The 15,888-nt window shown below is 33.6% G+C and overlaps 1 protein-coding gene across 1 annotated transcript; it reads left to right on the top strand.

The window, feature by feature from the left end:
• The first annotated feature begins 3,523 nt into the window (after positions 1 to 3,523).
• Positions 3,524 to 15,104, top strand: LOC129951765 (cytokine-inducible SH2-containing protein). Its single transcript, XM_056064086.1, has 2 exons — positions 3,524 to 4,370; positions 13,584 to 15,104. The coding sequence occupies exons 1-2, from the start codon at positions 3,796 to 3,798 to the stop codon at positions 14,065 to 14,067; spliced, it is 1,059 nt and encodes a 352-aa protein (XP_055920061.1). The 5' UTR covers positions 3,524 to 3,795; the 3' UTR covers positions 14,068 to 15,104.
• The last annotated feature ends 784 nt before the right edge of the window (positions 15,105 to 15,888 follow it).

Raw genomic sequence — 15,888 nt, forward strand, 5'->3', positions numbered from 1 at the left:
TTGGGAGGCGAATTGAACTTGACATGTGTAGATGGAATTTCAATTCGCCGACGAATTTAATGAGCATTATAAGTTGTTGGAAGTTTATTAATCTGAAAACACAATAAAACAAAACTCAAAACTATTTTTTAAAAATGTGAGATATATTAAGAACTTACTGCTTGAACAGAATGGTGTAGCTGTAGCTGTTGCCTGTAGCACTGTAAAAGTTAAAAGATACGAAAATAGTATACATCGACACAATGAGAAGCTGTAGCTGTAGCAGTAGCTGCAGCGGAAGTTGACTCAACTTTAACTTTTGGCGACGCTACAAGCTACATTTGAGATGACAGATGGGGGAACCCATTTTATTCTTTGACTTTTCACTTTTTTTTGGGGAGCGTTCAATGCATTTGAGAATTTTTTCTGGTTTTGTAACTTTTTTATAGTATGCTACTATACAAATTCAGTTCAAATATAAATTTCATATGCGTTGAACATGACCGAATAAATTTCCTGCGCTACACCATTGTGGGCGACCTTTGCTACATTAGTGAGCGTTTTTATTGACAGCTTATACTACAGCGATTTTTTTAGCTACAGCTGCATCTCATTCTGTTCAAGCAGTTATAAAAAAGATCATATTTCAAAAAAAAAATTTAAATTTAAACCTTTAACACAATTTTAACTGTTTTTATCAGTTTTCCATTTAAAAGTTTCATTTTGAATAACAGCTATTTAGGTAGCTGTCACTTCTTCAGATTTCATCTTTTGATACTTTACAAGTATAAACACCACCAATAATGAAAATGGGACAATATGTGCTTCGAAAACAACAAAAGGGGTGAAGGTTGTTAAAATCACGATATAATGCTGGAACGATGGCGATATGGCTGATATTGTTTTCTTTTGGTAATCTTCTCCTATATAGTTAAATAAATGTCCATTCTCCCACGGAATGCCGTTTTTTGTTGATTAACACCTAAATCACTGATAATACTACTACTACACTCACCTCCCGGTGGGAAACATCGTGTGCCAAGTACCTAATTTGGAGATTGGGTTCTAACTCAGTGGAAAGTTATTAGAGGTAGCAAATGAGAGAGGGGTGTTTTCACAAAAAAACCTCTTCTTATCCAGACGGTAGTGGAGGAACTCCCGAGATGGAATTAGCGGTGGCGTCTACAGTTCCAGTAAGGTTGAACTACTTAGTGAACATCTTATAGGGCTTCTACGACTTATTCGGAGCCCAGGCCTATAAGAAGCGGTTCATCCGACTCCCCGTTCTTGGATCTAAATTAAGAATCTAGCCTTCAAGGTTGGGTGTTGTGTCTTTGGGGCGACATTCCAACCACGTACAAATAGTTATTTGCAAAGCACCAACAAGCTTTGAAAACAAACGGATTGACTGATAATAAACCAAGCAAATGAAATAAGGACAAAGAACTTAGGAGCTGTACTTTGAATGTTACCTTGATAGGCCAAGTGCAGCCAAACAGTTAGCGGAAGCCCTAAACTCCTGCGAGGCAGATATCACTGCCACCCAGAAAGTGCCATGGGATATACCGGGTAAACGCAATCTAGAAGACTGCTATGTATACAACGGCTACTGCTACCGAGAACAAAGGCAGTGACTTTTTAAGATTTATTTGCTGTTGGAACAAGACTCGGGCAAAAAGTCTAGACTTGTTTCAACAGTGTGAGGGACCGCATCAGGACAATCCGTATTAAGTCTTAATTCGCAAACATAAGCCTCATATGTACGCATGTCCTAACAGAGGAGAAAGAAAAAGGCATGTTCTTCGAGCTCTTCGACAAGACTTATGAGCAGTGTCCTGGTTATAACATTAAAATTGTCTTAGGAAAATTTTAACGTCAAGCTCGGAAGAGAAGACATTTTTGGTAGCACAATCGGATACAGCCTGCACGACACCACGTCCGACGAGGAATTCACGCTGACTCTGATCTGGTAGCTACTACGGAGTTCACACTTCTTGATATCCCACAAGGGTGCGTGGAAATCTCCTGATCAATCAACTACCAAACAGAATGACCAGAGCTTTGATAGACTAATAGGTTCCATTTGCTATAGGCAGGTGCCCGAGTATTTCTTCTTCTTTATTATTAACGGCCACTTTTATTGGCCAAGGATAGTAGAATGTTTGAACCTCTTCAAATTCGTTGTTACATACCTTGTTGGTTTTCCAACCTTTCCCACAGAAGAATCCAACCTCATTTTTGTGCAGTCCCAGGTTTTTGCCAATCACTTCATGTTTATAATTGAGTTAGTTGCCATCAAATATGTCGATGTCATCTGTGTGTTGAGTAATTGACAATGTTTAATTTACATTTTTGATTTTTTAAAGGTTCTAATTTGAAAAACTGTCGTTGGTAGATATTCGCGCCCCCTAGCTACTTTTGCGTCGGGAATTGGGCCTGCATATGACCATAGACAACGCCGTTTGGTGTGTATTTTGGGCCGGTGGTGAAAACGAAGATAGTGAGGCAATCATCGTCAACAGCGAGCCCTACATAATGGTGATAACTAATTTCTTATGACCCAAATTGAATCATATGGACCTAGACCTCATGTGGTTCCAGCAGGACGACATTACGGGCTACGCAGCAAACGCCACGATTGATATTTTGCATTAACAATTCGAGCATAAGGTTATCTCTCGCAGGGATGATGTGAATTGGTCACCAAGGACTAAACTTTTTCCTATGGGGTTTCTTAAAGTTGAAGGTTTTTGCAAATAAACCACAATCGACCAATGCCCTAAAAGTGAACATAACACAGGCTAACGCTCAAATTCAGTCGGATCTATGCGGAAGAGTCATTGAAAATTAGACCACTCGGATCCGTATTTTGCATTAATAATTTGAGGATAAGGTTATCTCTCGCAGGGGTGATGTAAATTGGCCACCAAGAACTAGACTTTTTCCTATGGGGTTTCCTGAAGTCGGAGGCACAATCGACCGATGCCATAAAAGTGAACATAACTTAGGCCAGCGCTCAAATTTAGTCATATTCCACACTTAATGACATACTTGCGCCTTTCACATAAATATATAATTTTGTTAGTACCTCGCACACGGCTTGATTTATTCCATTTCAAAATCTACACGCCCTTTTTGAAAAACACTTTTTATTCCTATATTATATCCTATTTCATTAAGAACGGGATATTACCGCTCTTCTATTGCGTTTGGTCAAAGATGGGATAAGCAATTGCGTTCATCTCCTGTGTAATGTTCCTTATATCTCAAAAGGAAGAAAACCCTTTCAATAATTATTGAACACGCTCCAATCTATACTTTTTTCAATTCGCTTTATTTTTTGACACTTCTCAAAACACCTGGGCACATTCAAAAGCACCTTATCGCCATTTTCGTATATCATGACGTCACGACAAGAAATCCCAATAAGCCAGAAAGAAAACCACACAAACCTCTCTCTCTTTCTTTTCCACTCAAAAACAACAACAATTACAGAACTCTGACGACATCAACAACTTAGTACATAATCCCCATCCATCTCTACCCCAACTTTCTGTTTTGAAAATAATAATATTTTCTTTTGTATCAATCGTTTGTCAAAAGAAGAGAAAAAAGTAGAAAGGAAAATATATTTTATTTGCATCATCAAAGATCAAGAGAAAAATAAATTAGAATTTAGAAATATCTCATATTCAATTCAATCAAAAAGAAAAAGTGCAATGTGTCTTATTTGAAGGCCTCGTTGTGTTGGCTTGTGCAATTTTATTTTAATTATTAAATATTAGGTTGTAATTTTGTGTTAGTTTAATTGGAAACATGACTAATGAGTCCACAGAGAATCCCAATCATAAAAATGAAAAACGAAATTGGTTCCATTCATTGTCCCGTCGTAGAAAATCATCAACGTCCACCACAACATCGAATTCAACATTACAAAAGCAACAAAGTCGAGATGAAGATGCTGCTACTGCCAATGCTGCTGGTGGTGGTGCATCTGCCTCGACTCCAGCATCAGCAGCAACTTCAACACTAACATCCAGTCAAGAATCTTCGGTAGAGGATAGCATCAACAATTCGACCAATTCTGGAAAGGATCGCAGCAAACGCAAAGACGAACGTAAAAATGTTTTCCAGAGATTCAAGAAACGCATAGGAATTAATTTCTCAATGCGCCAAAAGAAATCCCAACCCGATACATCGATATCTTCCAATTCGAATTTCAACGATGTCGTCGAGGGAATAGTTTGCTATCCCAACGATTTGTTGCCACTATCGGCATATAATCCGGATCCACCCGAAATGATTCCATTCACACATCATTATCGGAAGTTTGTGAAAAAGAAGTGGCGACAGAATTTGGTGATGTACACAGCTTGTTCGGAAATGCTTGGGTAAGATCTTTTAATTAAAGTCACCTTTATAAGGTGAGTCACATACTTTGTTGGTTTATCGAAATCCAGTTCTGAGAAATATATAAATAAATATTAATAATAGTAGCTATGTAGTATAATAAAACATACATCCCTTATTCCTATTTATAATATTAAATCCAATATATTCAATGCTCATGTTGTGATCTTCAGGAGGTGTTTTATCAAATCCACTTCGAACAAATGAAATTGCTCTTAGACTTTTGAGTCACCTTTTAAAAATTATTGGTTCCAGTTTCTGTTATGAAATCAAAACATTGGAAAATTTCAAAGAGATTACACAGTTAAAATACAGTAAAACCCGGATAAGTTATAAAAAACCCTCTAAGTGCAAAAAGGTACTTACAGTGACGAGAAAAAATGGTCAAATGTTTTCAATTATTTGTATAATTTACCAAAACTAAGCGCTTGAAATAAAATTCAAATATTTTTAATTTTTTTTATTAAGATTATGAATCTTATTATTTACAATATTTTTTTTTTCATATTTTACAAAACAAAAATTATTTAATTAATTTTTCGACTTGTCCAATTATGCACGTTTCAAAAATTGTTTGTTCTTTTATTATTAAGTCCATAGTCCCTTATTTTTTATTACTTGTGAGCAACGATTAGGCATACTTTCCACCAAATTATGAAGAAATTATTCTGGAATATGACTCCATTCCAACTCCAATCGTTTCCAAAGCTCCTGAATATTCTATGGTAGATTTTGGTACTGCCCCAGCCGTCGTTTAGTAATTGACCACAAATTTTTAATTTTCCCTTGAGGTCAGGGCTATGTGTTGGCCACGTCATCGTCATAAAACTGTTGATTTCTCAACCATTCTGTGACAATTTTCGAAGTGTGTTTGGGGTATCCGTCCTGCTGAAAAATTATTTCACACATTGTGTCCCATTGAAGCAGTAAAAGGTTGGAAATTTGTCTTCAAAATATCCAAATAATTTTGTTTGTTCATGATACCATCGCTGTTTCACGAGAAACAGCCCCAAGCCATTACCGAGCCTCTTCCATGTTTCACTGTCTTCTGAACTTTATGTTGTTGAAGTCCTTCTAAAGGACGTGACTAATAAAAAGCTCTTACATCAGTTCCTATTCTATTGGCCTTCGTCTCGTCGGACCTAATTACTTTTTTCCATTTATTTTTTTTTATTTATTAATTTTTTTATTAATTATTATTTTGTTCGTAAAATATATTCCTTTTTTAAAAATCTTATTATAAATAAGAAAAATAAAAAAAAATGTTAATGTTCTCTTACTTTTGAACAATTTTTTTAAATAGTCGAACAAATTTAACGACTTTTGCTCGTCACTTAGAGAAACATCAATTTTTTCAACCATTGTAGTAGATTTTAATTTAGAAAGAAAGATCTAAAAGAAAATAAGTTAATTTATTTTTTCATTAACTTTTAATCATGTACTCAAAAAAAATGTTGTTTAACAAGGTCGGGAAACTAGTTTAATTTTATATGCACAAATTCTTAGAATGTTGTTTTTTTTTAAATAAAAACTCCTTATGCGGTTAAGGCAATTAAGCGAAAGGTACTTATGTAGGTTTTACTGTATATTGCATAGGAACAACAATGTCTGGCGCTTGAGCGTTGTGGGAGATGTAAGGATACTTATTTGTTAGCTTGTTTAAGATTGCATGACAAGAGTATGGGTACTTCAGTCGAAAGTTCATCAAAAATAAAATAATTTTGAATAAGTAAGAAAAAAGTACTATAAAATAATCAATTAGCTTAGAGTTTAGGTTAGGTTAGGTTAGATGGAAACGGACACACTTAGGCCAGTTTAACGGCCCATTGTGATACCACATGAATCTTCCTCCTAAGCTCAATGGAACCAGTTTGAGTCCCTTACGAAACGTGAGAGGCTGATTATGCTGATATGATTTAGATCGTTAAAGAAGAATTCTCATAGGTAATTCTTGCGTTTTCGAGCTAGAGCAGGGCATGTGCAGAGAAGATGAAGAACCGTTTCCTCCTCTTCCTCGTTCATACAGCTTCTGCAAAAGTCATTTAAGAATACACTACGTCTCGTGGCGTGCTTTCCTATTAGACAGTGTCCGGTTATGAAAAATAGACCAATTATAAACGATGATTTTTTAAAAGCTTGAAAACTTTAAAAAAAAAAACGCATAAAATTTGCAAAATCTCATCGATTCTTTATTTGAAACGTTAGATTGGTCCATGACATTTACTTTTTGAAGATAATTTCATTTAAATGTTAACCGCGGCTGCGTCTTAGGTGGTTCATTCGGAAAGTCCAATTTTGGGTAGCTTTTTCGAGCATTTCGGCCGGAATAGCCCGAATTTCTTCGGAAATGTTGTCTTCCAAAGCTGGAATAGTTGCTGGCTTATTTGTGTAGACTTTAGACTTGACGTAGCCCCACAAAAAATAGTCTAAAGGCGACAAATCGCATGATCTTGGTGGCCAACTTACCGGTCCATTCCTTGAGATGAATTGTTCTCCGAAGTTTTCCCTCAAAATGGCCATAGAATCGCGAGCTGTGTGGCATGTAGCGCCATCTTGTTGAAACCACATGTCAACCAAGTTCAGTTCTTCCATTTTTGGCAACAAAAAGTTTGTTAGCATTGAACGATAGCGATCGCCATTCACCGTAACGTTGCGTCCAACAGCATCTTTGAAAAAATACGGTCCAATGATTCCACCAGCGTACAAACCACACCAAACAGTGCATTTTTCGGGATGCATGGGCAGTTCTTGAACGGCTTCTGGTTGCTCTTCACTCCAAATGCGGCAATTTTGCTTATTTACGTCAACCAGAAATGAGCCTCATCGCTGAACAAAATTTGTCGATAAAAAGCGGATTTTCTGCCAACTTTTCTAGGGCCCATTCACTGAAAATTCGACGTTGTGGCAGATCGTTCGGCTTCAGTTCTTGCACGAGCTGTATTTTATACGGTTTTACACCAAGATCTTTGCGTAAAATCTTCCATGTGGTCGAATAACACAAACCCAATTGCTGCGAACGGCGACGAATCGACATTTCACGGTCTTCAGCAACACTCAGAAACAGACGCAATATTCTCTTCTGTACGCACTGTACGCATTCGTGTGGTTGGTTTAATGTCCAATAAAGTAAACTGAGTGCGAAACTTGGTCACAATCGCATTAATTGTTTTATCACTTGGTCGATTATGTAGACCATAAATCGGACGTAAATCGCGAAACACATTTCGAACCGAACACTGATTTTGGTAATAAAATTCAATGATTTGCAAGCGTTGCTCGTTAGTAAGTCTATTCATGATAAAATGTCAAAGCATACTGAGCATCTTTTTATCTTTTTCTTTGACACCACCAATCCCGCGTGATCTGTCAAATACTAATGCATGAAAATCCTAACCTCAAAAAAATCACCCTTTACCTCTTGACCAAAATCCACATCTAACAGTTACTCGTTTTGGGTGTATTGGCTTTTCAATGTATGCGTGCGGGTTTTCTGTGCTCCAAATGCGACAATTTTGGTTGTTTACATATCTGGCAAGATCAATTGATTTTTTGGCAAATTCGGCATGTTCTCTAAGTCGGTAGAAGGCAATATTTCCCAGCGTTATTCAAGCCTATACACAATCATATTCGTTCAGCGGAAGGATGATACTAATTATCTGTCAAATTAGACATGAGCTAAGTGTTACGATTCACGAAATAAGCGCTAGTTGAAAAAAAACCGTTAGATGGCTATATAAGATCATATATGAGAAATACAAGTTTTAGTAACGGTACAAAATGTAAGCTTTGTTTTTGATGTTTTAAGATTCTGAACAGTAATAATATTAATATTAATAATAATAATAATAATAAAATTAGTACAATTTGATAACGATAAAATAAACTAAGTATTTAAAAAAAAAGTATCAAATCTCAACTTTCAACAGTTTTTCACTAATTTGCAATAAATTCAAGGATTTTCATAGTCCCTATTACCCAAATGTTTTACCAAAGAAAATATAGATTTAGAGTACATTGATACAATCAATGCTCGTGTACATATGGCACTGAGTTCTAGTTTTCTATTATAAGTATTTCAATGAATTTGAGTTGGTTCAAATATGTTTGCATAAACTTTTTTAGTTTAGTTCGTTTACCGAATTTAACTCCAACATGGAATCCACGTAGAGCCAAACATAAAAAATTACCAATTTATATTTCAAATGCTAATTAGCATTTTTTTGAAAGACCATAATTATTATTATAAATTCTTTATTTAAACAAAACTCGAAATACATTTGAAAAATTAAATAAGAACATTAGCATGGCAAAAAATATATTTGCCGTCTGCCTGAAAATTGACATTTATCGAGAATTAAAAAAAAAAAGAAAGTTTAAGATTATAGTAAGTTTATAAATAGATTATGTAGACAATTGAATAAATAAATTGAATTTAAATAAGCATAATATCCAAGTTTATAATATATATTTCCTCGGTACATCTTAGATAATGGTACATAAATATACATATATTAAAAAATTTAGAATTACTCTAAAAAACTGTTTCGGTAATCTAAGGCATGATCAATAAAATTGTAAAGTTCCTTCCAACCCCACTCTCCGTTTAAAATTTGTTTCGCTTCCTGGTGATTGAAAAAGCTTTTTGAAAAATAAAGTCTTCGGAGTTCTTGTAGAATTGGACAAACGGCTAAAAAGTGGTTGACATCTTCGATTTCATTTCGATTGCATAGGTTACACCTGGAATTATCATTTCTGTGAGGTTTGTAATTCAGATTTAGCATCTCAGTTCTTGATTTAAACAAAGTACCTATTTGATTTGCAGAAAGATTACTATTAAAATAATTGTTTACAAACAAAGTGTGATTGAGTTGCTTATAGACCAATCAGCTTGAAGAGGTTCGAGCCCTATTCAAGAACTTGAGATACAATGAATCATCAACCAACGCAATACATTCACAAAACCTACCTTTCCAATTGTCAAGAGAAGTTGTACCAAGGTTTAGATTAAATCCGTGCGCATTTGCTATTTCATACCATTCTTTAAACGGCGATAAATTCCTTCGGAATGCCAAATCCATCATTTGTTTATGAAGATTTTCATTTGACCTTTGCATTACTTTTATTATGTAATTGGCATTTAATTTAAGATTTTTTAGAAAAATCGGAGGGATCCCTGATTCCACATGTATAGCGTAAGTTGGTGTATAGTTTGGAAGTTTAAATATTCGTTTAAAAAAGAAGCGTTGCACTGTCTCAAATTCATCAAGATCTTGGTAACCAAAAACTTGACTGGCATAGCATAAGCATGAGTTTATAGTAGCTTCAAAAACTCTAAATTTTACTGAGATGTCTATGTACTTATTGCAGAAGATTTTGTTCCATATAAGGTTTATTGCAGTTTTTGCCGATAAGCATTTTTCCTTAACATGGGGCCTGAAATCTAGATTGCTACAAAAAAAGAACACCTAAATACTTAAATTGGTTAACCACCTCTATAGGTTCACGAACCAATGACCATGCTTCTAGCGGGTTTCTCCTTCGACGGGTGCTTTCAAAAATCATAATTTTTGATTTTGAGGTGTTTATATTCAGGTCCCATTTATCACAAAAGTTTTTAAGTCTATTAATTTGTAACTGTAATGTGGTGGGGTTGTCCGACAAAACAACAAGGTCGTCCGCATAAAGTAGTACCTTAATAAGTATATTTCCAAACCTAACACCCCCAGGAAAATCACGGGAGACATCGTCAATGAAAAGGGCGAACATAATCGGGCTTAAAGACCATAATAAAGGTTATTAAGCTAAGTATGACATGAAACATCAAGTCAACTAAATTCTTTGAACGTTTTGACCAAAGCAACTAGTGAGTTTTTCAAGTGTCATACACTTAAAGTTCAGAGCTTATACCGTCAGTTCTTCGTACAAAAGCTACCAAAAACATTATTGTCTACAAAACATTCCTCAGGCAAGCTACAAATCCATCAAGATCTGTATTATGTATAAGATCGATTAATTATTTCTTATCCAATTTTACAAGGAACCCTTTGCAGAAAACATTAAATAGAATTGTCAGCTTTCAGTTGAATGAAAAAACATGATCAACTGTCATTTTTAATAAGTATTCTTCACTTTCGAATAAAGATGCCTTATTGCAGATACTAGAAATTTGCATAGCTTTTAAAAGTCCCTTATATCGCCTGAACCTGCCCATTTTAACAAAATTTGTATAAGTCAAGTTAACACCCAATTTTATCCGTCAAAAGTGACAGAAAAAAATTGGTCTAAGAGGATTTTTAAAAGAATTTGAAAACTACAAAAATCCAAAGAAACAATTAATTACTTAAAATGATCAACCAAGTTGATGTCGTTTGTCGACCGCCTTTTTATTATTGTTACCAACAATTGTTTGTAGTTAAAGGATATTCCACTTTTTATTTTTATGGAGTGTACCAAAAAATTCAACATTTTTTTCAGTAATCAAACTTATTGCAATAATTAGTCCACATAATGCATTATGAGTAGACATTTTTAGGCCAACACTTCAAAAGTTATTCCACATACCTTTTTTATAGCAAATTAAAAAAACTTAAAATCAACTTACACTTGTGCTCATATAATTAAGTCACTCAAATTGAAATTCGGACTTAGTTCAAAATAAAGTATTTATTTGCTTCACTAACTAAACTTTTATGTTCATATACATATTTAATTATTTTTAATTCATAATATACAAATTTTTCAACATAATCTTATTATTCAGGGCAGTTTTAGTGTAAAACTGTTAAGATTTCGCCAACCCAAGTGGACATATAATTAAGCCATCTGCAATAAAGACATCTGATTTCGTGTATATAGTGTTTAAAACCACTTTTTACCTTTAGTATTTTGTTGGAAATCCTCTTTGTCGTATAACTTCTGCACATCTCTGGGACATTGTACCGACTAGCGCTGCGCATTGAGAAGGAGTAATTTTATTCCACTCTTGTTGGATTATTTCCCAGAGAGAGGCCTTATTCATGGGTTTTCGGGCCGCGACAGACCTTTTTATAATACCCCATAGATTCTCTATGGGGTTTAAATCATGACTTTGAGCAGGCCACTCCAGAACTCTAATGGAATTCGATTCAAACCAAGATTTTACGACCCTAGAGCAATGCTTAGGGTCGTTATCTTGTTGAAATATCCAGGCGAGAGGCAAATTATCGGCATAATCCCTGTTCAAATGAGTGTCCAGGATGTCTTTATACATTTCCCCAGTCATTTTGCCATTGATCTGAATAATAGGACCAACCCCAGATGAGGTAAAGCAGCCCCAAACCATCACCGATGAACCGCCGTGCTTAATCGTCTTTTTTGTGTATTTGGGATCCAATTCTTTTAATGGAGGGCGTCTGACATACGGTCTTTCATCGTTTCCAAACACGTTAAACTTGGATTCATCACTCCATACGATTAAATTCCAAAAACGCAGGCTCTCATGAAGATGTTCTCTCGCAAAACGAAGTCTTCGTTTGATGTTTTTTTTTTGACACGTTTGGTTTTCGACTCGCGATGCGTCCATTCAAGTTGTTTTCCTTCAATCGTCTTCTTGCAGTTTGTGAGGATATTTTAACATTGAAATCCGTCTCCATTTGGGCTCTAATTTGTACTGACGTCATGAAAGGATCGGTTTTGCTGAGCCTAGTCATGATTCTATCCTCAGCAGGAGTGGTTTTACGTGGCTTTTTGCGTGGTGAATCCTCAAAAGTTTGCTTGTTTCTATAATATTGAATCGCGTTTCTTACTACACGAGAAAAACCTAAGATTTGGGTTACTTTCATAACGTTTTGGTGGATTTGAAAGCATTCCCAGATGATTTTTCTCTCACATGGAGTACAGCTTTTATTTTTGCCCATTTTAGTTAAAGTTTACTAAGAATAAGCTAACAGTTAATTTAATTAGATTTTAATAAAAAATTGGTTACGGTAATAATGAAATTACCTGTAATAAATGAAATGGCTTAATTATTTGAGCACTTGCCTTACGAAGTTATCACAAACAACTGCAAGCGATTAAAGAACTAATTCATTTTCTTCTTGATTTGGCAAGTGTTTTTCTTACAAGGATAACGGTAGTTAGTAACCGTTAAACAAAAGAGATAAAAAGTGATATAGGAAAAAAAAATTGAGAAAAACGTGTTCGTTGGTTTTGTGGCTTAATTTAGTGAGCACAAGTGTAAATACAACCGGAGGTGATTTCAATCGTTCGTCAGCCTGCTTAATAAGATTGTATTGTAACTTATTTGAAAAATACCCGTTTTCAATATAATTTTTTATATTTTTACAAAAATGTGATTGATTTCAAAAACCGTTCAGTTAAAAACCGTGTTAGCATAAATGGTTAAGAGTTTATGTAAATCAGGTAACATCATAGAACTTATGAGGATTTTTTGAAAATTCTATGAAATATTATTAATAGTTTAACTGAATATTGAAGATAAGAATTTTGGATAGAAAACGATTTCGAATTTTATTGAAAAAACTACTTCGTCAAAAAGACAATAAATGTTTTTCCGATTGTTAGAAAGTAATTTCTCAAAAACTATGTTAAAGTCGGGTTTCAATTTAAAATCTATTGCAAATGTGCAATTTAATTTCCTGGAACAAAACCTTGTCGACCGGGGTTCATTTATAAAAAAGCGAGTATGGCTCGGTAGCGCTTTTTTAATTCTAAAAAGATAAAGACTGATGATGCCTTCAGCGTGTAAACCTTATCAAAAAGTCAATTTTAATGGATGTAACAACAATTGTTAATCGCTCGACTATTGTCTTCGCCCCTTGAGTGCCAATTATACTTGTAGACAGAGCCATTTAGCCAGAAATCAACGTCATCACTCAATACAATTCTTTGGGCGAAGTGCTTTATAAATTAAGCGAACAGATCTTTGTAATTTTCCATAATTGGGAACCGTTATTCTAGCGTTCAACAGTTCATAATGAGTTGTAGAAATGTTAACACTGTTTGGCATTCTTAACTGTCAAACCAAAGGCAACACCCACCGGAACTTTTCATACAGCTAAAAAAGTTGAGACTCGTAACTAATCCTACACTCCTTACTTCAATCTATTTCATCATCATGATTTATAAATACCATATTTTTATTGTTAGTAGCATCAATGCATCATACAAAATTTAATAATTATTTTTAAACATAGGCAAGTTTGGTATTGGGGAGAGATTTCGCGCCGTGATGCCCAGCGACAGCTTAAAGACAAGCCAATTGGATCGTTTCTGGTTCGTGACTCGGAAACCGAAGGACCATCCACTTACTGGTACACATTAAGCTTCCGAATTCTCAATTGTACACTACACTACAGACTTGAATATCGCTCCAATTACTGGCACTTTGAGGAATTGAAATACCCCTCCATTGTCGAGATGATCGAAGACATCCTGCATCGTTGCACAAAAGATCATTTTGTGTGTTATGTTCGAGTTTCCAATGAATTACAACCGCCACATGCCGTTGTTCTGAAACATCCTTTAAGTAGGTACATAAGCATAATGAAATTACAAGATCTTTGCCGCAGTGTAATACAACGACACGTACCGATCGATGATATACAAGAGTTACAAATTCCTGTAAAACTTCAAGAGTATTTACGTGAGAAACGAGAATTAGTATTTCAAAGCTCCTAAGTTTGTTTTTATTCGTATTTATTGTTTGTTCAAGTTATATAACTCAAAAATAAAATAAGTTTGTTATTGATTATCTTTTTAAGCAAAATATTATTCTGACAAACCGTTTTTATTCTAAATTTTATATTTGCATATTTACAATTGTTTCATAAACAAGAAAAAAAATTATAAACAAATATTTAAAAAATGTTTTCATGTTACTCTAAATTTAATGACAGAACGGCTCCATGTAGAAGTGTTAGAAAATTGTTAATTTCGTACAAACCGCATTTGGTTTTGTGAATTTGTTATAGCAGAGATTTATATAAATTTATGAATATTTAATGCAAAATTAAAATTAAAAAAAATAAACATGTGTTTGTCTTGACTCAGCACAAAGGATATTATAAAATATTTACTCAAACCAAATATATTTTCATTCTTCAAGAAAAAATGAAAAGTTTAAATAGAAAATTAAGTATTTATTCGTAAATTAAAAAAATTTAAGATTGACAACATTTAAATCTGTAGTTAAACATAAATTAATAAATATATTTAAAATACAACAAAAATCTATAAAATAAATTTACAATAACTTAAATCAATGAAAACACGCACAATTTTTCAAAGAAAGTTTAAGTAAATCAAAAAACAAAAATAAAGTAAACATTTTTACTAAACAGTATTTAAATGCAAGAAAAATATAATTAAAAAAATATTTATTTTGATACTCAGACATAAAAATTAAAGCATATAAAAATCAAATAAAACAAATGTCTCTCTCTCCAGCAAGTTTCTTGCGTATAATGTTACCATTTTGTAATTTTTAAGACAAAATATTTAAATATTATAAACAAAAACAGAAAAAACAAAAAACTTTTGATCAATTATTGTAGAACTTATTTTAGATTTATACAAAAATATAATATCAAAGAAAAAATTAATTGTATTTGCAAAATAAAACTTGGATAGATAAAAAAAAACTATATTATGAGATATTGCGAAGAAGATATCTTTGTTATTTATAGATTGCAATATTATACACAAAATAAATTTAATTTATTAAATATATTATTTAGAAAAAATGCCAAATACAACCACACATCTTTGTCCTGTTTATTTAAAAAAAAAACAATGATCACAACTGAAGGTAGTTATTAAAATGGGAATTTTCGAAGGTGATTTCAGAAATTCATTTTCAAATACAAGAGGCTTGATTTTGGGCCCCGTCGGAGAATTGGACCGAAGGTGATAGTCACAAGTGATAGATGAATTTGTCATTCAAAGTTTTATAAATTCAATATATTTATAACTTTAAAAGGCTTACAAAAAAAAACAAAGTATCAATCCTAGGGTTCCTCTAACTTTATTGGGGTTATCGGGAACTTCTTTTCCCATGGATTTGTTCCCATATTCAAAAAATTGTTAACAGGAATTTTTCGAAATTGGGAAAAAATTCCTATGGAAAACTACTTATCGGCAACTTTTTTTATGGGAAAATCTTGTGTTTTTCTCTCTGAATATTTCCCCGTCATTTAGTTGTCGTAATTGAAAGCTGAGAAAACAATGTAAGCAATTCTCAAAAAAATAATAATGACAATATTAATACATATTTATCTTTTTTAGGTTGAATTCAACAAATACTCACCAAGTTCACGTTTTAATTTGTTTTATGAAAAAAAACGAGATATTGCTGGTTTCAGAACAAATCGGTCTAAGGAAGAAGTATCAACATTTTGGAAAGAAGTAGAAAAAGAACTTAACAGTTTGGGCACACCAACAAAATCTATTTCTGAATGGAAAAAAGTAGGTGATAAGTTGGAAAACATTATTTTTTTCTTA

The sequence above is a fragment of the Eupeodes corollae genome, chromosome 3, assembly GCF_945859685.1.
Source record: "Eupeodes corollae chromosome 3, idEupCoro1.1, whole genome shotgun sequence".
Lineage (NCBI taxonomy): Eukaryota > Metazoa > Arthropoda > Insecta > Diptera > Syrphidae > Eupeodes > Eupeodes corollae.

Coding starts and splice junctions, on each gene's coding strand:
- LOC129951765 (XM_056064086.1), top strand. CDS start 3,796: ATGACTAATGAGTCCACAGAGAATCCCAATCATAAAAATGAAAAACGA. Junction 4,371..13,583: donor GCTTGTTCGGAAATGCTTGG/GTAAGATCTTTT, acceptor TTTTAAACATAG/GCAAGTTTGGTATTGGGGAG.